Below are 20,583 nucleotides of genomic sequence, written 5' to 3'. Positions count from 1 at the left end.
GTGGTCTAGGATGAGTCACGTGGCCTCTCGTGGCCTCTGTGTCCTCATCTATCAATGGGAAGTAACGTTACTCTGCTCAGGGTGCTTAGGAAAATTAAACGAGCCACGTTTCTCAGACCTTGACAGCCTGTGGGAACAGAGGCTTCTCGGGAGTAGTCAGTGCCCTGCTCCACTGGTGCTTCCAAGGACGAGCTGGGTATATTCAGATATTTGGGAGTGGCCGCAGAGGTGTCTCCCAAGGGCTCATGAACTCTCCCAGCCCGCCGCCCTGAACACCCCATGGACACAGACTCAGATCACTGCCATCTGAGCCTTATGGGCATTACCACCAATGGCAGAGGCACGAGGTGTCTCAGCCCGAGGGCAGAGAGCACCGCTCACCTCTAGTTATCTCATTCTAAGGAGGGTCCCAGAGCAGGAACCCCCAGAGCTTTTAGAGAAGGATCTGTCGATTTCTGCTGATTGGCCTCATCCCACCCTCAACCTCATCCCACCATCAACAGCGCCTTTCACTCATCCATTCTTCACATTTGACTCCAAGGCTTTGCCCTTTGGCCAGGCATGCGCTACCTGGCTCTGATGGCTTTTCCAGAAGGTTCCTCAGCCCCCTGCCCATGGGCCTAGACAGACCTCCACCAGTGAGGTGTGACCAAGACAGATACCTGGGGCCCCAGCACACATACAAAACGTCTGTGCCTGTTTTGACAACATTGGCTTCCGGGCACTGTTGGTTCCCATTCCTTCCTCTCTTCCAATTCAGCCAATATGATCTTCTCAGGGTTTTCCACCTGTAACAACTCCTCCCTAAACCCAAAAGCCAGCCCTGCCCATTCCCGCATCTCTGGCTTCTCTTACTTCTATTAGGGATGCTTTTCCTTCCGTCTGTTGCCTACCCAAACTCTACCCTTGATTCCTGGCCCTGACCTGCTTCCTCTTCTCCCCTGAAGTCTTTTGTGATCTTGCAGGCATGAAAAAAAAAACAACTGACCTGTGCTTCTGGTTACAGTAATGCAAGATAGAAATCAGGAAGGGCAGGGAGGACTCTGGTAACAGGGTTATCAAGGAAGGCTTCCAGAAAGACGTCAAGGGTCAGCTCAGCCCTGAGTGTTGTTAGGCTTGGATACAAGTGAAGGTCAGCAAGAGGAAGGACGCGGGGAATGAACGCTTACAGAATAAAGTGAGCTGCTTGACAGGGAGCTGAAGGCGTAGCAGACTGGGCTTCTGTTCCAGCTCCATCTGTGAATCGGTGTGTGACTTCAGGCCAGTTCTCAACTGCATTGAGCCTCAGTTTCCTCGCATGAAACTAAAAGGATGATGGTATCTAATTCTTGGAGATGTTGTAAGAATCATCGTAAGATCATTTAGCACCAGGCCCTGGGCGAGCACTCAGTAAACATTGGCTACATTGCTAGTGTCACAGGGAAGAACAACCCTGACTCCACACTTGGAATAGGTCGGTTTCTTTTACTTTAACCTTTGTTACTCTTTTGCTTTGGCTTTGAGTTAAGAATGTTGCCTAGAGGGGGATCCCTGGTAGCCTAGTGGTTAGGATTCCAGGCTTTCACTGCTGTAGTCTCAGTTCAAACCCTGATGGGGAGAGCTGAGCCATGCAGTGCAAAAAAAAAAAATGTTGCTTATAGCCTGAAATGCGCAGGATAGCCCATTTTCAAGGCTCTGACCTTTAAGGGTTTAACACATTTCCGTTTGTATAGAGATGAAAAGTTGTATAAAGACAGTAACATTGGTCTTTTGGAGGAACAGCTGAAAGAACAAAGGATTCTGACACCAAGAAACTTGCACCAACCAGCCACACCCCCTCTTCACCTTGCCTTTAAAGATACTTTGCTGAAACTCTTTGGGGAGTTTAGGGTGTTTGGGGCAAGAGCCACTCCTTCTTGTACGGCCCTGCACTAAACTTTCCCTACTCCAAACTGATGTTTCGGTTTCTGCATTGGGTGAACCCAATACTGGATTCAGTAATATTAATAGCAGCACTCTGGACCTTGGTTTCTTTATATGAAAATGAGTTAAGTTGTTCTGGATTAGTGTTTTTTTCTTCCTTTCTCTTTTGGCTGTGCTGTACAGCTTGTAGGATCTTAGTTTTTCAACCAGGGATTGAACCCGGGCCTTAGCAGTGAAAGCGCAGAATCCTAACCTCTGGACCACCAGGGACTCCCCAGAGTTAAGTGTTTCTTAATGTAAATGTCACTATAAGCCAGTGTGTAACTTATACCAGGGCCTCATTTATAGAAGGCCAAGTTCTTAGTGGGTCACAGGCCACCTTCTGTCTCAAGCCAGTGCCTTGGGAGATGTTCATGCTTGCATAGGTTAGTGGACACATAGGTTAATGGGACACAGGAAACGAAGCCCCAGAGGCTATATCCATGATGTATTCTTCTGACCAGGACTTACACAGGCCAGGGTAGGCGGAGAGGAGTGGGGAGGGTGGAGGGACATGCTTACTTTGCAAAAGAGACAACGGAGACGACCCCGGTGGGTCCGCCCCAGGGACATAGGCAGTTAATGGTTAATTCAGAACCAGAAGCAGTCTCTCGTCCCAGTTGGAGCTCTTTCCATGACAGCAAATGACTTCCAACCATCATTCTTTCCCCATGGCTTGTGAGCATACACATGAGCTCCGGTGGACACACATACACGTGTACACACATCCACACAGGTGCTCAGCTTGTCAGCACCTCCAAACATGGAAGAGCCTGGCTCCTGACCCGTTCGCAGGCTTGGCTGCAGCTCAGATCCCCCCTTCTGCTCCTCATCCCGGGCCTCGTTATGCAACTCTTTTCTAATTCAGCTTTCGGCTATACACCATTTGGATTCTGGGTCCTTAATCCGATGGAGCTGAAATGAATGAGGCCGGACTCCGTGCTGGTTTCACAAAGGCTACACTGTCTAACTGATGAATGGGTTCCTTCTGTCCGGGCCAAGAAGATGATTTGGAGGGCCAGGGGAGAGCAAAAAAGGAGCCCAATGTCTAGCATAATACCCTGCATGTGCCAGCACGTGGAATGGCCCTTTATAATGGAGGAGCCTGGGTTGAGGAAGCCAGAGAAGAGCTGGGTCGGCTGGGAGAAAGGCAGAGAGGATGGCAGAGTCTGGGACCCTGCCCACCGGCTTCGGGGAGCTGGAGGTGCTGGCCGTGGGGACGGTGCTGCTGGTGCAAGGTGAGCCAGGCAGGATCTGGGGTGGAGCAGAACTCAGCAGGCCCCCAGAATGCAGGTCACAGCTGCAAAGCTGGCAAGAAGTTCCCAAACCATATTCCTCTGTGCTTAAACCCATAGGGTCTTCTGATGGCTGCACCCGCGGGCTGCAGCTTGCAGCCTGGGAGCCAAGGGAGAGAAGCCAGGCATGGGACAGGGAGGGAGGAATTTTGAGAAGGGGATGTCGGCCCAGGGCATGACTAAGAACCAGGCCTTTTCATGTCCCTGCTGTCAGGAGAAAGTTGAATCCACTCCCTGGAAATCCTGCTAAGAATCTCGTATACGATCAGGCCCCTGGTAGGCTGTGAAGACAGTCAGCTCAGACACCTGCTGTCTGAGTCACTGAAACCAAGACATGTAAGCTCTCTGACCCTCAGCGCCCTGACATTCCAAGTGGGTGGTGGTGAAGGTTAGATATGATCAAGGTATAACGTGCCCGCCTAGACAAACCCAAGTGTTCAAGTTCATTCACTCCCTTCCAGCCCCACATTACTTTCACCATCTTCTTGCCCTCAGCCCTAAGCACTTCCGCCCTAAGGGCAACCTGGGTCCAGGAGATGCAAGCTGCAACCCCAAATCCCTAAGATGCTCACTGAGGCCAGGGCTGGACCAATAGATCCGAGAGTTGGGTGAGCCCAAGTCTAGGGCAGTGCGGGATGTAGCCTTTGTTCAAAGCAGATTCAGAGACAAAATCAACACATTTGAGAATTGACAGTGGAGAGGGAGCCGCCGCCACCAGGCTGGCCCTGAAGCCCTGGACCCCATCGGCTGGCGGCCTCAACCCCCTTTCCTCTCCTCTGGGAACCCTGCAATCTAGCTTCCCTCTAGGTCCTCAAACATGCCTTGAAAGTTTACAGCTTTATGTTTTTGCACGTGCTGGTCCCTCTTTCTAGAACGCTCTTCCACCCCCTGTCCTCCCTGTGAATGCTCACAGTTTGAAGGCAGGATCCTCCCCACTTTCTCACTTCACATGGGAGAAGCTGAGGTTCAGGAAGCCTAAAGGAGCAGTGAATGAGTGACAAGGCTGGAATTCACGGTCGGGTCTGTCTGCCGCTGGGCGCCACCCGCTTGCAGCTCGCGCCCCTGCCTGGGGTCCTGCCACCTCCTTTCCGAGGCTCTCCCTAACATTGTTCCAGAGTCCTTGGAAAGGGCACTGTGAAAGTCGGAAAAGCTGAGTTCAAGTCTCAGCCCTGCCCCTTACTAGCTGTGTACTTAGGCCAACATCTCTGAGCCTTGGCATCTCTGTGGCAAGTCGGGAGGATGGTGTCCAGGTGAAGAGTGACTGGGAGGATCCGTGTAAAGTGCTCAGCCGGGCGCGTGATAGGTGCCCAGTGGCTGTCCATAACGGTGATTGCGCTGGCACAGACCGTGCTGCACTTGACTGATTTTCTTCCTCGTCAATCAGACTGTGCGTTGGTGGAGGGCAGGGTGTACATTTCATGGCTTTCAGTATCCGAGGGCCAGCCCGCCTCATAGGTGCTTGATGAGCTGCAAGGAGATGGGTGCTGAGTGTGAGGGGGTGGGGGGGCCCATCCATTCCTTGGGCCCTCATTCTGACCCCAGGAGGGCCTCGCAGCTCCAGTGCCAGCTCTCCCCTTCTTTTCAGCTCTTTCTGGCCTCAGCCTAAACATCCTGACCATCCTCTCTTTCTGCAAGACCCCAGAGCTGCGGACCCCCAGCCACCTGCTGGTGTTGAGCTTGGCGCTGGCCGACAGCGGGATCAGCCTGAACGCCCTCGTTGCAGCCACGTCCAGCCTCCTCCGGTACCTGCCCCCACCCTAGTCCCTGGGCTCTGGGGCCTGACCTCAGGGCACTGGGCAGCAGGCCAGAGACATGCTTCCTACCTGTAGAAAGCTATAGGGGAGAGGGTGGGCAGACCAAACTAGGGTAAATCCGAAATCCAGGCCATGCCTGCAGAACGGCAGCTGATTTCTGGAACACAGGAGTTCCTTGGACCTGACCATCAGAGCTGGCTGACGGTGGGGATTAAGAGCCTGGCCCCACAACCAGGCTGCCTAGGTTGGAATCCTGACGTCATTATTTCTATTTCTCTGTAAATTACCTATTATTGCCTAACTCATATGGTTGTTGGAAGTATTGTTTGTAAATAATTTAAAACAATGCTTGGCACCTAGGAAGCCTTAAATAAGTATTTGTGAAAGCAAACAGGATTTTGATAAGTGTCTAAGACCTTACGTGACCGGGGTCTTCCAGTGTGGTCTAAGAAGCTGTTTATAGGATTGTTTTCTTAAGCAGATGGATCATTCCTGTGGAAGCCAGAGCCCCCCTCCCCCCGCCTCTGTGTACGAAGGCTCAGGGCTGGCTGTAGGGTCTGAATCAGTGAGGGTTCCTTGCCCTGCTGTCCTGCTCCTTCCCAGGGTGGGGGATGGGCAACTGAAGCTTCCGCCCTCCATGCCCTTGGGGCCAGAAGTTGGGAGGCCTGGGGTCTACCCTCTGACTTTGCCTTCCTGTGCTTTGTGACGCTGGCTCCGCTGGCTCCGTACCTCTTCCTCGCTGAGCCTCAGGCGCGAGCTCTCCTCGCATCATGTTGCTCCATTTCCTGTGATATAGGCACCCGATCACCAGGGAGACTCTTTGATCCAACCAAGGTGCCCCCTCACCCCAGTGGCTCGATCTCTAAGGCCTCAGTTTCCTCATAGCAAAACAGATACTAACGCCCTTTTCTAAGGAGCCGAAGGTGCCCTCCGAGCTGCTGACAAGCAGGTGAGGGAGGGGGACAGGGGCGAGGGGGAGGGTCACTGGCGCCGCGTGTCTCCCACAGGCGCTGGCCCTACGGCTCGGAAGGCTGCCAGGCTCACGGCTTCCAGGGCTTCGTCGCGGCACTGGCCAGCATCTGCAGCAGCGCAGCCATCGCCTGGGGGCGCTATCACCACCACTGCACCCGTAGGTCCCTGGGTTCCACGTATTGAGGGTGGTCAGCGCGAAGGTCTGCTCAGCATTTCCCAGTCCAGGGAAGTGCGGGTGGGTGTAAGTGTGCCTGAGTGTGGGATGTGGGCCCCCAAGAAAGGGAGGAGGGTGGGAGAGCGCAGGAGAGGTGTTGAGGCGCCTGCTGGGAAGGTTCCCTGTGCCCCTCCCCGTGGCCTCAGGCAAGTCAGGGGTCCTCTGTGAACCTTGCTCTCCTGCTCTGCAAGGATGAGTTTTGTAGCCAAGTCACAGTTTTATTTGGAAACTCAAGTGAGATTCTGGATACAGAAGATGCGCTTGAGGACAGGCAGTGTTGGGAGGCAGAGAGGTGGTGTGTGTGAGACAGACTGGGCACGCGCCTCTGCACCTCGTACCTCCATGGAGCCTCTGCCATGCACAGGCTTCATGAAAATGAGTCTGGTTCAAGACTTCCCGAGCTGTATTGTCAGATTCCCTCTTCATAATTAGACATACAAGTGTGCCACCTGCTTTGTTATTTACCTGATGTTTTTCTTAAGTGACTCATTTTTGTAAATTTAAACAACTGCTTTAGTCTCATTCTAAAAAGTATCTGTGAAATCACAAAGTGAATGTCATAATTTTAATACACATAAAGGTAAGAAACACATTCACCCATAGACCATGTAGAAGCTCACTCACCATGGCAGAAACATAAACATTCTTTGGGGGCTGTGGCTCAGGCAGCCCCCACTCCAACCCCCAGCTTGCAGACTGGGAAGCACGGGTTCAGAGAAGTCAAGGAGCTTGCCCTGAGTCACACGGCTACAGAGCCAAGCTGGGATTGTGTGTGGCCTGGATGCCCCGGAGGGAGCCTCCCACTTGTCTCCTGGGCTCTGAGTCCTAATCCCCTGGCACAGAGGTTACCGTGGTGTTCACAGCTAACATGGCCTTGAGCCATGAGCATCAGTCCTTTGGAATTGCAGATCTGCCCGTGGACACACGGCTCACTGCCCTCAACAATGTCACATGCTTCTCTCCGGGGCCAAAAACACAAACGCCTTTGTTCTCCGCTAATGCTGACTCCTATCTGCCTCACCTGACCTTGGAGCTCGTCTTCCACTTCTAGCCCAGCCCTGTCCCCATACCTCCCGCAGACCATCACTCACACGTGCACGCACACCTGTCTCTTTGCCATCTCCCTCTTTCTCTCCCTCTTTCCCCCTCTTCTCTAAAGAAGATGTACAGAGTGTCTCTAGGAGACGTCCACATCCATTGTCTCTTTTATTCTTCATAACAATCGTCGGAGGCAAGGATGATCATTCCCAGTTTATGAAGGAGAAAACTGAGGCTCAGAGAAACTTGACTTGCCTGAGGCACTGCGCTGTTAAGCATCAACGCCAGCATTTAAGGACACTCCGCAGGACCACCAAGTCCGCTATGTTTTCACTCTGCCAAGCTACCGCCTCCCCTCCACCATCCTCCTTCCTGTGTCCCACGCAGGCAGCCGACTGGATTGGAACACGGCCGTCTCCCTGGTGTTCTTCGTATGGCTATCTTCTGCCTTCTGGGCGGCACTGCCCCTCCTGGGCTGGGGCCACTATGACTATGAGCCGCTGGGGACCTGCTGCACTCTGGACTATTCCAGGGGGGACAGGTGAGGTGTGGGCAGCAGCTTCGAGGCTTCTTTGCATGGGAATCTGGGCTGTGAGCCTGTAGGACAGCAGTGTCAGCTGCAAATCCAAATGGGGATGTGCCAGCATCTGCCAGACAGTCTCAACTCCTTAGCCATGATCCCCATGTATAAGTTGACCGTGGGACTAAGGAAAGCCCATTCTGAAGATTGGCCAAGGGATGGGAATGTTATGCAAGTTGGGGTGCAGAGTTGGGCCCCAGAAGGGGTCCTGTCCAGGGAGCTGCCTTGGTTATAACAATGCTGATCTCCTGTGTTAGTTATAACAGTCACTGAGCCCCGTGACCCCTTTGCCACCTTCAGCACAGTCAGATCCCAGCTCTGATTTATTGACTCCTACAGGGAGCCATATCCTTGGTTCTATAGTGTCAAAGAATGTTAAGATCTTTGCATTGGGATCTTTGGCATTGAGAACAGTTCTCTGGATTCTCTGAGCTTTTGCTGTGGGCCAGACCCTGGAGAGACAGCGGTAAATGCGTGATGGCGCCCCCATCAGGAAGCACTCATCCAGTACTGCCAGGCCCACGGGGCTCTGGGGAGCCCAGGGCTCCCTCCAGGGGCTGCCTCGGGCAGGGACCACATGGGCTGCAGCCCGGATCTTGCTCTGCTAGAGGCACACCGCATTCATCTGCTTGACAGGCTTATTCATGTTTACTCATTTATTTGGCTGTGTTGTGTTTTAGTTGCAACAGGATCTTTCACTGTGGCACACAGGCTTAGTTGCCCCATGGCATGTGTGATCTTAGTGCCTGGATCAGGAATTGAACCCACATCCCCTGCATTGCAAGGTGGCTTCTTAAGCAGTGAACTGCCAGGGAAGTTCCTATTCATGTTTATTCCTAATGCACCTGCCTTGATGACAGGCTTCTCAGGTCAAGCCCAGTGGAGAAGGCAGGAGCTGGTCTAATGTCCTCCAGGGAGTTCCCTGCAGGTATTTCCCCCGCTGGGGTCCAGCTCCTCTGGCAGCCCTCCCTCCCAGCCCTCCTTATGGACAGCAGCCAGATGATGTGGTCTCCGCTGCACAGAATGGCAGTCTGGCTCCCCGTGACTCCCACCTGTCAGCCCTTGTGCCTCCCCATGACCACTGCCTGGGACCCCTGGTTCTCCTCTGGTCCCTTCAGTGATTTCTCCAGTGATACAGTGTCCAGTCTCATCCACAGGGTCCTTCCAAACCCGTGCCAGAAAACTCCTTGAATGACCTTTCCTCCTGGTCAACTAACATCTCCATTTGCTAAACATATTTCCCAAACAAATTGTCCCGTTCGTGTTTGGGGCGCATACAGAGAGAAGGGCTGAGCCCCTGAACTGCCCAGCAGCAAATTGAAGCCGGACTATCCTTTGTCCCAGCTCCTTTGCCTAAAGGGAGGTTCTAGGAGGACCTCATAGCTCCTGGTTCCCAGGAGAGTTCAGCTGGGACCCAGGAGCACCCATACTCTGAATACTCACCTGATGGGAGGAGTTCCCTGCATCTGACTGTCTAGCCTGAGTCTGATGGGCCTTCTTGGGCAACTGATCATCTCTGAGAGGCAGTTCTTGACTTCTCCATCCCCTCTGCCTGCAGAAACTTCACGAGCTTCCTCTTCACCATGGCCTTTTTCAACTTCCTCGTGCCCCTCTTCATCACAGTCGTATCCTATCGGCTCATGGAGCAGAAACTCGGGAAGACCAGCCGTCTCCCGGTAAGAATCAGCTCCGAGAGGAGGAGAAACACCAGGGAACATGAACAATGTGACTGCAATCAGGGGTTCTCTGTGTTTTCAATGACCAGGAGAGAACTCTAGCTTTGTATGTAGAGCAGGGGGTGTCAGGGCAGAAACACACCCTCCCCTCCCATTGCTGGAGGTCACCAAGACCTGGGAGGAAGAAACAGAACTGCCCAGATTTACCAGAACTGCCCAGATTTACCCGGACCCCGTAATACTGAGAGGCAGGGTGTCAGGGTGGACATCATCCTTGCTGTTACCCTTGCTTCTTCCCAAGGATATGAAGATTGACACAAAATTACATGCATTTTAAATGCCTTCAGGATGTTTCATTTAACCGCAGGCACAGACTGTTACCCACAAAGTAAAATCACACCTGCAAGCACATTTGTCCAAGAGAAACAATGATTCAAAATAAGCCCTTCTGGCCATTGCTCAATTTCTGCATTAATATCGTCTTACCGGATTTGTTTTTTATTACCCAAACAATCTCTAGCCGATGAGTCATAGCTCTAAGGATTCAAAACACAAAAACAAGCTAAAAAACCTCAGGTACTAATGCAACTTTATGTGCATTATATCATTTCAATTTTGCACCCAGGCTCTGAGGAAGGAAGGCTTTATTGTCCCTATGTCACAGATTAGAAAATTGAGACTGAAAGGGGTTATTAGCTAAGCAACTGGTCAAAAGCGGCGGCGTTAGTAGTAGCAGCATTGGATCAAACCCAGGTCTGGGGCTCTGTCACTCAAGTGGGCAATCCTAGTGCATAAAAGCACTCTCTTTATTGAAACTCTTCATCTGCCACATTTTTCCCCTTGTGAATTGGAAAAACGCTGTACCAGTTGATCGTAGCTGGAGACCCAGGGTTTCCTGGTCACAGAAAGAGGGCGAGGGCTGTCCAGGTGTTTTCCTGTTCATCACCGCCTCCACGGTTGCCTGCCTCCAGGCTGCCCTCGCTCCTACCCCTGCCTGGGTGCTCAAAGTCGCCACATTCATTGGAGGTTCAATGGGCCAGCAGACAAGGCTGCCACACGGATTTTCTCATTTTTCCCAGTTGGCTTTAAACCATCTCTCTCACTAGAATCAGCAGGGGTCGCCACGCACTGTCCCAGGGACCTCAGATGCGAGCTGAAGTTACCCTCTTTGTTAAAGGGCGACATGGTCGGTTAGAGAATAGGCACTGGTTTTTAGCGTCCGAATTGTAACCTGTGAGTGTATGTGGCGAATCGTAATTTCGCAAATTCCATTCCGAAAATAGTACGGAAATCGTGCGCCCTCCTGTGGCCACTGGGGGTACCACGTCGCCCGCTGCCTGGTTGAGTATCTCACAGGGTGGAAAGCGGCCGCTTTGACCCCAGGACAGGTTGAGCCGCCAGTGAATGCGGGAGCTGGTTGCAAGGTAGCTCTGGGACCGAGTTGTGAGGGCAGCTCAGCCCGGGGACCTTTAGACACACAGCCACACTCACGCAGCCCCGGGTTTCTCAGAGAACAGGCGGAGAAGGAAGCGAATCCTCTACTCCGGTCGCTGCCTCCAGGCAAGTCAGGCATCGTCAGGCCACTTCTCGGACAAGGTCACGGAGGTCAGGAAAGCTTGAATGAGAGGCCTAGGGTCAAGCATCTTAAACAGAAGAGAGATTCAGCTGGTCCCAGTTCGGTCCACAGGCTCAGCACCTTCCCACAGCCCTGCCAAGCTGGTCCTAGGACCTCATAGGGCTGCCGGCCACCTGAGCCAGTCAATGCCACCCTCCTTTAAAAAAAAAAAAAAAATTAGAGAATAATTGCTTTACAGTGGTGTGTGGTTTCTGCCATACAACGTGAATCAGCCGTAAGTATACACATGTCCCCACCCCTTGAACTTCCCTCCCACCCCCTCCCCCAGCCCACCCCTCTGAGCTGTCCCAGAGCTCCGGGTTGAGCTTCCTGTGTTATACAGCAGCTCCCCCAGTTAGCTGTTTTACGTATGGCACTGTGTGTGTTTCAATGCTACTTTCCCAACTCTTCCCACCCTTTCCTTCCCCTGCTGCGCCCACAAGTCTGTTCCCTAAGCCTGCATCTCTATTTCTGCCCTGGAGATAGGTTCATCAGCACCATTTTTCTAGACTCCACATAGATGCATTGATACAGGATATTTGTTTTTGTTTTCCTGACTTACTTAACTCTGCGTAACAGGCTTTAGGTTCATCTACTTCACTGGAACTGACTCAAATAGGCTCCTTTTTATGGCTGAGTATATTTCACTGTATGTATGTACCACAACTTCTTTATCCATTCATCTGTCATGGAGCATCTAGGTTGCTTCCGTGTCCTGGCGACTGTGAATAGTGCTTCAGCGAACACCAGGGTACATGTGTCTCTTAGAATTGTAGTTTCCTTGGGTTTTATGCCCTGGAGTGGAATTGCTGGGTCACATGGTGGTTTTATCCCTAGTTTTTAAAGAAATCTTCATCCTGTTCTCCATAGTGGCTGTATCAGCTTACATTCCCACCAACCGTGATGCCACCCTCCTTCACCCATGTCTCCGCAGGTGAACACTGTCCTGCCAGCCAGGACGCTGCTGCTCGGCTGGGGCCCCTACGCTCTCTTGTATCTGTACGCCACCGTCGCAGATGCAACCTCCATCTCCCCCAAGCTGCAGATGGTACAGACACCTCCAGCACGCCAGTGCCCTCTCCCCATCTGTGCATGCCTGTTTCTCCCCATCTCTTTCTCTGGCTTTATAGCCTCCGTGATAGGCTCACTCTTTCTCTTTTCCTCTGAATGCTTGTGACTCACTGGGTATTTGCTTGTCCCCCTGGTCATGTGGGTCACTGCTTGACATTGCCCAGGCCTCACGTGAGATGACAGGGACAGCCAGCCAGATGGTGATGCACGCACTCTGGCACCAAGGACTGAGAGTGGTGTCTGGGGAGGAGCAAGATTCCACGCACCATCCGGCAACTAGTCAGAGAAGTCTTAGCGGCTGTAGAGTCAAGCCAAGGGCAGATGCCTGGCAGCTGAGGCGGGGCGGGGGCGGGGAGGGGGAACGTTGGGTTGGGGGGGGGGATGGTGGTCACCCACTGGGACCAGGGAGAGGAGCAGCGGCACTGAAACTTCTTTCCTGGATTTCTCCATCACAACAGGTGCCCGCTCTCATTGCCAAGGCAGTGCCCACAGTCAACGCCATGAACTATGCCCTGGGCAGCGAGATGGTGCACAGGGGAATCTGGCAGTGCCTCTCGCCACAGAGGAGAGAGCGCAGCCGAGAGCAGTGAGCCTCTCCGGGGGGCTGCCCAGACCCAGGCCCCCCCAGGCCTTCCTGGACTGAGCCCCGGCCTGGGGAGTCCTGTCCAGCAGCCCCAGGAGCCAAGCTCCAGACACTCACCCTTCATCCCCGATGGCCCTTTGAGCCTGGCCCAAGGCCGGACACGGGGGATTCAGAGAAAAACCAGACTGCACGGAACGAGCCCAGACTTTGGAGTCACATGGACCTGTGTTGGCCACAGCTCTCCACATAGAGGCTGAGAGACCTTGGAAAAGTCACAGTCTCTGGTTCAGCTTCCCGGCCCCTAACGTAAGGATGTTAATACAGACTTTGGGTCTGTCGTGAAGCTTGAACTTGATAGCATACACTCATATGCACATAGAAGCTGCTGCTCATCAGTACAGCTCTTAGGATTCAGAGACTTACATAGAAAGGGGTGAAAGCCCCAGGTTTGTTTGTGGGAGCTCAACCCAGGCTGCGAGCATTCAAACACCTCTTATTAAAGCGTGATCTCGTGCAGGTGACTTCCACTTCTTGGGCTTGTGTTTCCAACTTGTGAGGCACGACGACCGGAATGGTGACTTGGCCGTGCAGAAAGGCCCAGCACCTTACCAGGCACACATGAAGCACTCAGCAAGAGTCGCCGTCACCACCCTCCAGTTAGGACAGCTGGTTGCATGTTGCTTAGTTGCCAACATTAAAAAAATCAGGACGATTTGTTTAGAACTTCAGACACCTGGAGGTGAGGCCTCGCCAACCTGGAAGAGGCCTCATGGTGACGGTTTGGGGCACAGAGTGGCTCCGCCCTCCGCCCAGGGCATGTGCTCTCCCGCCAGCTGCAGCTCGTGGGCTCCATCCGGAGCCCGTGGTGTCTGAGTCTGAGACACTCGGGCTGGGCCCCCACTCCTGGATGCACCTCTGCACCTCCCATGGGCTCAGCCCCTCAAGGACAAGGCATAGCAAGTGCACGGGCCTCGATGGCACCCAGGCCTGGTTCTAGGGGGAAGTGGAGACAGGTGGAGGATGGCTGAGGGCGCTGCAGAAGGTCTGACGGTGGAGGGGCAGCTGCCCCAGGCACCACCTAGACAGGAAGTCTGAGAGCCAATCCGTGGAGCTGAGGGAAGGAGGGGCCGAGACCCTGGGGTGGGGGTGGGGGAAGGGTATGAGAAGAGCATCTGAGAACCCTGCAGACCAGGGTCTGCCTCTTGGCTTTGCAGATGTAGAAAATCAGGCCACAGAAACACCAGACCAGAAGTCTGCACAAAACAGGCTGGTTCAGTCATTTTGCAGAACCTCGTGGGGTGGGGAGAGGACCAAGTCTTTGCTCAGCACTGTTTCCAGGCACCGTGAAGACAAGATATCACTTGGCCTCACTCCAGCACCCATGCAGGGTTCTTGCCTTGGCCCTGGAGTGGGGCCAGGGTGGGGAAACCCTGGGGCTTGATCCAGGCTCATATACAGACTGAAAATGCAGGAAAGCAACGGGTTCTGGGGCCCAGAGATGCTGACACTGCCCCCACAGCCCATGGATCTTAGAAACACAAAGTCTCTAAGGAGGGATGAGGGGCTACAGTGAGAAGAGAGGGCAGATGTGCCCCAGAGTCTAAGAGAGAAGGGCTGGAAGGTAAGAGGGGCTGAAGACTCCAGCAAGAATGGCCCATGTCCCTAAGCAGATCACACCCCTGCCTGTGCTCAGAGAGGAGGGGAGGAAGGCAGGTTGACTGGGCGTGGCCAAGGAAGGCGTTACCTTGAGCCCTCTATCCTCAAGTTGTATCTGTCCAGAGCTGGGATGGTGGGCTTGGGGCATCTCCACGCTGAGCTGGGTCGGCCGGAGGTGCGAGGGACTGTCAGCTCCTGGTGGGGAACAACCAGAGCCCCGCCTGACACCATCAGCTCAGAAGCCCCAAGTCCACCCACACCCCTGCGCCTCACTCATGGGCTGGGTTTAGGGAGCCTCGGTCACCTTTAGGCGCCACACCTGGGATTATATAAAGCCCAACTTAAAAGCCACAAAGTTTGTATCCCAACAGTGACCATTCTAAGATCCATTGATTCCGGGGTTTATTTAAGCTCTTTTTAAAAGAAATATGAATTAGGAGATTGGGATCGACATGTAGGCACTATTGATACTAGGCATAAAACAGACAACTAGTGAGAACCCACTGTTTAGCACAGGGACCTCTACTCAGCACTCTCCTATGATCTAAATGGAAAGGGAGAAAAAAGAAAACGGAATATATGTACACGTATAGCCGATTCACCTTGCTGTGCGTTAGGAACTAACCCAGCATTGGGAAGAAACTACACTCCACTAAAATTTTTTTTTAAATACATATAAGTACAGTGGAATAACATGCCCCCATCTCGCCCCATCTTCTTTCTGGGAAAGATGACTCTGCCTGTTGACAAACGGACTTGAATTAAAGTTACAAATAAGTAGCAAGTTGTTCCTGAGGTAAAGGAATATATCATCTCTGGCCTCCTCCCCAGTATCCCCCATTGGAACAAGTTTCCTGAGGAGAGAAAGACTTCTTACCTGATTAATTAGCAAAAAAAAAAGAAGAAGAAATTACGGCCTAAACTACGTCTATATTTTCTCTTAAAAGTAAAGGGTTTTTGCAAATTTTCCACATGGGTAAATTTGACAGCTAGGTAGTTGGCCTAATTTATTTACATCTTTCCCCTTGCCACAAAATTGAAAGGATTTCTGCTGTTTAGAAATCCTTTCAATTTTATTCCTAATATCCCTGTTAGAGATAGTTCTAGTTTGGTTTTTTGAAATACAAGCTCACTCTCCCACTGTCTCCTGAATTGTTTTTCCCATTTCAGTAAATATCATTAATATCTGTCCTGTCAAAAGCTTAAATGAAGAGGAAAGGGGGTGCTTTGAGGATGGTCAAGCCGTGTGCCCGGTGATAGGCAGAAGTCCTTACCTCAAAAGCAAGGGTGATGCAGTGCCTCGTTTCTGCCACAGGGTGGCAGGGCTAACTCGATGATCAATTAATTCAACCTGGGCCTTCAGCCCAGATGTCTCCTGAAGAACCAGGAGGTGTCTCACAAGGCCACTTGGGTGAATCATAGATTTCTGCAGGATCCCAGACAAGCTTTCTTTTCTGCTCCTGTTATAGAAGCGTGATGCCTACTTGCTTTCCCCTCCAAGTAATGTTATGACTCCACATCTCCCCTTGAAGGGCACGGAATTGCACACCCACTGTGCACAGGGCTCCCAGAGGGCCCTAGCCAGCTCCCCTTCTCTCTGCCTACAGAACAGTCATTGACAGTGCAGCTAGATGCCAACCTCTCAGGTCTTCCCTTGCATGGGATGAGGTCAGGAGGTCTGGCCTGGTTTCTGCCTCTAAACTGTGAGAAGTTGGGGCAGTGCCTGAATTTTTCTTACTTGGAGTGCTTATCTAGAAAGCAGAGGTGATATACCTTATGCCGATATTACACGTGGAAACACACTGGAAACTACAGTCATTACAAAGGCTGCGCACAGGGAGGCAGCTCAAGCCCCAGCCGAGGCGCCGTAAGCGGCACTGGGTGATGGGAAAGCGCGCTGGAAAAGCCCCGGGTGAAGGCCACAACCACACTCCTTAAGCCTTCCCTGTCCTCTTGGTTGAGGCAACTTGCTGCTCGCCTCTTCTTAGTACTGCTCCCTGGCGGGGACCTAAAGGAAATCAGTTCTGAATATTCACTGGAAGGACTGATGCTGAAGTTGAAACTCCAGTACTTTGGCCACCTGATGCGAAGAACAGACTCATTGGAAAAGGCCCTGATGCTGGGAAAGATTGAAGGCGGGAGGAGAAGGGGATGACAGAGGATGAGTGGTTGGATAGCATCACCGACTTGATGGACACGAGCTGGAGCAAGCTCCGGGAGTTGGCGAAATCCTGGCCTGCTGCCGCCCGTGGGGCCACAAAGAGTCGGACGTGACTGAGCGACCGAACTGAACTGAACTGGCCGGGACACTGCACATCTGTTCCCTGCCCCCGCTCCCTGCAGCTGCTGCCGCAGTGGCCTCCACTGTCCCCCGGCGAGGCCTCCTCCGACCAGCTGCCCTTCCTTTTGCAGCTGTCAAGACCCCTGCAAGTGATTCTCTGTGTAGGTGAGAGACAGCATGGCAGCTTAGAAGGTGTGGGTATCAGAAAGACCTCGCATGAACCCAGGATGGGCCTTTTTTCAATGTGTGACTGAGTGTGAGCAAGCTTCTTATCTCTGACATTGTTCCACTCCCACCAAAATGACCTTGCTGGGGTGGCATATTTTAAACCACGTAGTATGTAGTGGGTGTTTTATAAATATTAGAGTCCCACCTTATCAACGACTCCCTGATTTTTCCTATCACTCGAGAAGGGGGCATACGAAAAAAAGGTGTACGGGAGAATTATGATTGAGTGATGGTTATAGGCAACCTGTGTCCCCTCCACAGCTTTATTTAGTTCCTGCACCACATCCTCAAAAACATATCCTTGTCAAGCTCATTGGCACCTTTGAACCATCTTGAGACCTGGCGATTCAAAGCGGTCCCTGGACCAGAAACATCTGAATGCTTGTTAGAAATGCGGGTTCCCATACCCCACCCCAGACCTCCCGAATCCAAATATGCTTTTGAAAGAACCCCCAGGACCTCTGTGTGCATCTTGAAGCTTGGGAAGCACAGTGGAGCTTTACAGACGGTGATGTCTGGTTTCCTCCCGTGGAGACTCTGATGTAATTGGTCTGAAGGGCTGGCTGGGCTTGAGGCTTTTAAAAGCTCCCAGATGATTCTGTTGTGCAGTCAGGATTAAGAACCACTGATTAGGGGTGGGGATGGGGGTGGGGGTTATGGACACTCATTTTATGAAGAGTGATTTAGCTGAGATTTACTCTGAGTCAGCTCTGAGGCCATTCTTTGCTGTTCTACATGAATATATATATACACACACATATATGTATCTCCACACACACATATGCATGTACTTTTCTCTCTAGAAGTCTATTTCTTTGTTACTCACCCCCATCTTACCCGATGGCTTGCTCTCATCTTGCATCTTGTATTAATTCCCCAAATCCCAAAGACCATGAACCCAGCAGCAGTGTTTCAGCCTAAGTAAGGCTTTTCGTTTTACCACCATGATATCATTTACAAGAGAACAGGGTCAGGTCTTGTAATCGATGGCGAGACACTCATAAAGAGGTTAAACCCACTGCTTAAGGCTATATAGTACGTGGGGAAGCCTGGCTTCTGAGTCCCAGTCCAAAGATTCTGGGCTCTCAGAGCTGGCAGTCCAGATGCCAGCTGGGAGAGAGCTGGGCTTCTCAAGCCATAACGTGCACACGAACCATTGTTAAGGGCACATTCTGATTCAGTGAGTCTGAGGTGGGGCTAAGATTCTACGTTTCTAACAAACTCCCGAGTGAGGCCGATGCTGTTGAAGCTGTGGTGTATTTGCCCAGGGCGGCACACTCTGATCCCTAGTCCCGATGCCTGGCTGTCTTTTCCCAGTAGCTGAGTGGGCTGTTCGTTCAGCCCCCCTCACCTGCCAGGCAATCCATACCAAAGTTTCAAAGTGGGTCATCCGGCTGTGGACGTCGCTGATCGCCATGCTGTACCTCAACCCACCGCTGGGTGACGCTCTGGGAACACCTCCCTGCAGGATTTCACGTTGAGCAACTCTGGTGTTGGTTCAACAAATATTTATTTAACCTAATTATATCAAGATACCATTTAAACAAGACAGTCAAGGTCCTCATGAGCAGTTTACATTCCAAGACAATAAACAAGTGTATAAAACAGATCCTTATGAACTGTGCTAAGCAAGGAGATAATAGACAAAGTGACTAGGAGAGGTGGTGGGGAGAGACAGCACCGAGGTGGTGATGTCTGAGCTGAGATTTAGAGGATGAGAATAAGGCAGTCAAGGGGAGAGCGGGCCGGGGAAAGCAGTCCAAGCAGAGGGAACGAGTGGGATTGGGCTTGACTGTTCATGGAACATGAAAGTTCACGATGCTGGAGCAGATGAAGTCAGGAGAAGCAAGAGGGGACTCAGGGGCCACGTTCAGCAGGGCTGCGGATGGGGAAGAAGGGGAGGCTAGGTTATTTTAAGAGCAAATGAAAGCCTTTGAAAGGTTTTAATCAGGGAAATAACAAGATCTGATTTCTACTTCCAACTGATCGAGCTGACTGCTGTGCAGAGGCTGCCGTGGAGGGGCCGACGGAGGGGGTAGGAAAGTAAAATAGGATTGTTACAGTAGTTAAGGCTGCAGGCACACTTGCCTTGACATGGAATGGTGATGTTGGTGGGGTGGGACTGGTGAGAAGTAAACAAACGCAGCACATAGTTTTGGAAGCAGATGGGACAGGACTTGCTAGTAGTTTGAATAGGTTTATCAGTTTGGATGCTTTTGATTTCAGGAAACAGAAAACACAATGTTAGTCCACTGTCTTCAAAATAGAAGGGCAATTTAGAGACTCACACAAATAGAAAGTGTGATAAAGAGAGGCTTCAAGCAATTTGATTAGGGCTCTAACCTTATTTTTCTATCATTTTCAGTCTCTCCACAGCTCTTCATGTGTTGGTTTATTCTTAGGCTGACTTCATACATAGTTGCAAGAGGCCTTCAAGAGCAAGATACATGCATGCTTGCAAGATGGCTCCATTTGCTTGGAGGAGGAACAAGCATAATTTGCGACAACCGTGAAACAAGAATCTTGATCTTGGGACTGACTGACCTGTATTTAAACCAATCCTTATTGCCAAAAGCATGGATCAGATAGGTGGCTTAATACTCCTGCTAAACCTCCATTGCCAGCAGACTGATTCACTTTGATAAAGTTACTGGAAAGAATCACCATGTGAAATGGAATTAAATTACCTTAGTTGGCTTGGATCGATGACGGTAAAGGTGTGGTCTGTCCTCCCCAAATGACGCAGGTGCTACATAGTAGGGGAGAACAGCATGGATATTGAGGAGAAGATTGCAATTTCCATTGTGGGAACTATATGAGATTTGAAGGCATGGGAGAACGTAAGGATGGCTCCCAGGTATTTTGGAGGTGTGATATCTAAGATGGGGGAAGATACACAGGCTTGGAGGGGAATAAATCCAGACGCCTCTTAGAGGCTCAGGTATCTGAGTCCAGTGAACATTTGGAAACATGAGTAGGAGCTAAAGGGAGTTGTCCTGGGTGGAGGAACCCACACCACATGCCATCCTCTAGGTGTGGGACGGAGTGACCAACTCCCAGTCTTGGCACAGTCTCTCTTGACAGCCCAGGAATCAGCATGAGGATAGGAGTGCCCTAGGCTTCTGATGAGGGATTTAGGGCCAGGGATTCTCTAGCTAAAGCCATCAGTATTAGTATTCTGCAACTAGAGGAATAAGTGGAGGGTCTTAGTGAATATGCGGATTGGGAAATCGAGAATTAAAAACCTCTTTCGGGACTGCCCTGGTGGTTCAGTGGTTAGACTCTGTACTTCCACTACAGGGGACACAGATTCAGTCCCTGGTGAGGGAACTGAGATCCCACTTACTGCATGCTGTGGCCAGAAAAATCACAAACATACAAAAAAAACAAAAAACAAATCTCTTTTTCAAGTATTTTCTTTCTGTGATTCTTAGAACAAACAAAAGAGGAAAGCAGGAAGGAGATTTGGAGCCCCCTTTTTTGTGAAAAACTGAGATTCACACAGGTTAACTGATGACACCAGAGCTTGCACGAACCCCATCCTCTTGATTCTAAATTAAGCCTCCAAACCCCGCAGATCCAAGTACCAGATAAACTATTCTTGGAGAATATGTCCATGACTCAAGACAGCACGTGCTCAGATGTTTTTTTTCAGTGGTGACTTAACAGGGTGGTAACA

At 51.5% G+C, this 20,583-nt stretch overlaps 1 protein-coding gene across 3 annotated transcripts; it reads left to right on the top strand.

Moving 5' to 3' along the window:
* The first annotated feature begins 3,100 nt into the window (after positions 1-3,100).
* On the top strand, positions 3,101-12,746 carry RGR (retinal G protein coupled receptor). Of its 3 annotated transcripts, none has more exons than XM_068983149.1 (7): positions 3,101-3,179; positions 4,822-4,975; positions 5,983-6,119; positions 7,602-7,755; positions 9,353-9,470; positions 12,020-12,133; positions 12,615-12,746. In XM_068983149.1, exons 1-7 carry the CDS (start codon positions 3,101-3,103, stop codon positions 12,744-12,746), a joined length of 888 nt encoding a protein of 295 aa, XP_068839250.1. The 3 variants fall into 3 exon arrangements, with proteins under 3 accessions (XP_068839250.1, XP_068839251.1, XP_068839252.1); XM_068983150.1 differs by having other exon boundaries at positions 4,822-4,978; positions 5,998-6,119; XM_068983151.1 differs by lacking the exon at positions 12,020-12,133 and having other exon boundaries at positions 4,822-4,978; positions 5,998-6,119.
* The last annotated feature ends 7,837 nt before the right edge of the window (positions 12,747-20,583 follow it).

Source organism: Capricornis sumatraensis, chromosome 10 (assembly GCF_032405125.1).
Source record: "Capricornis sumatraensis isolate serow.1 chromosome 10, serow.2, whole genome shotgun sequence".
Lineage (NCBI taxonomy): Eukaryota > Metazoa > Chordata > Mammalia > Artiodactyla > Bovidae > Capricornis > Capricornis sumatraensis.
Note: the sequence above shows the minus strand (reverse complement) of the source record. Positions and strands in the feature narration are given on the sequence as shown.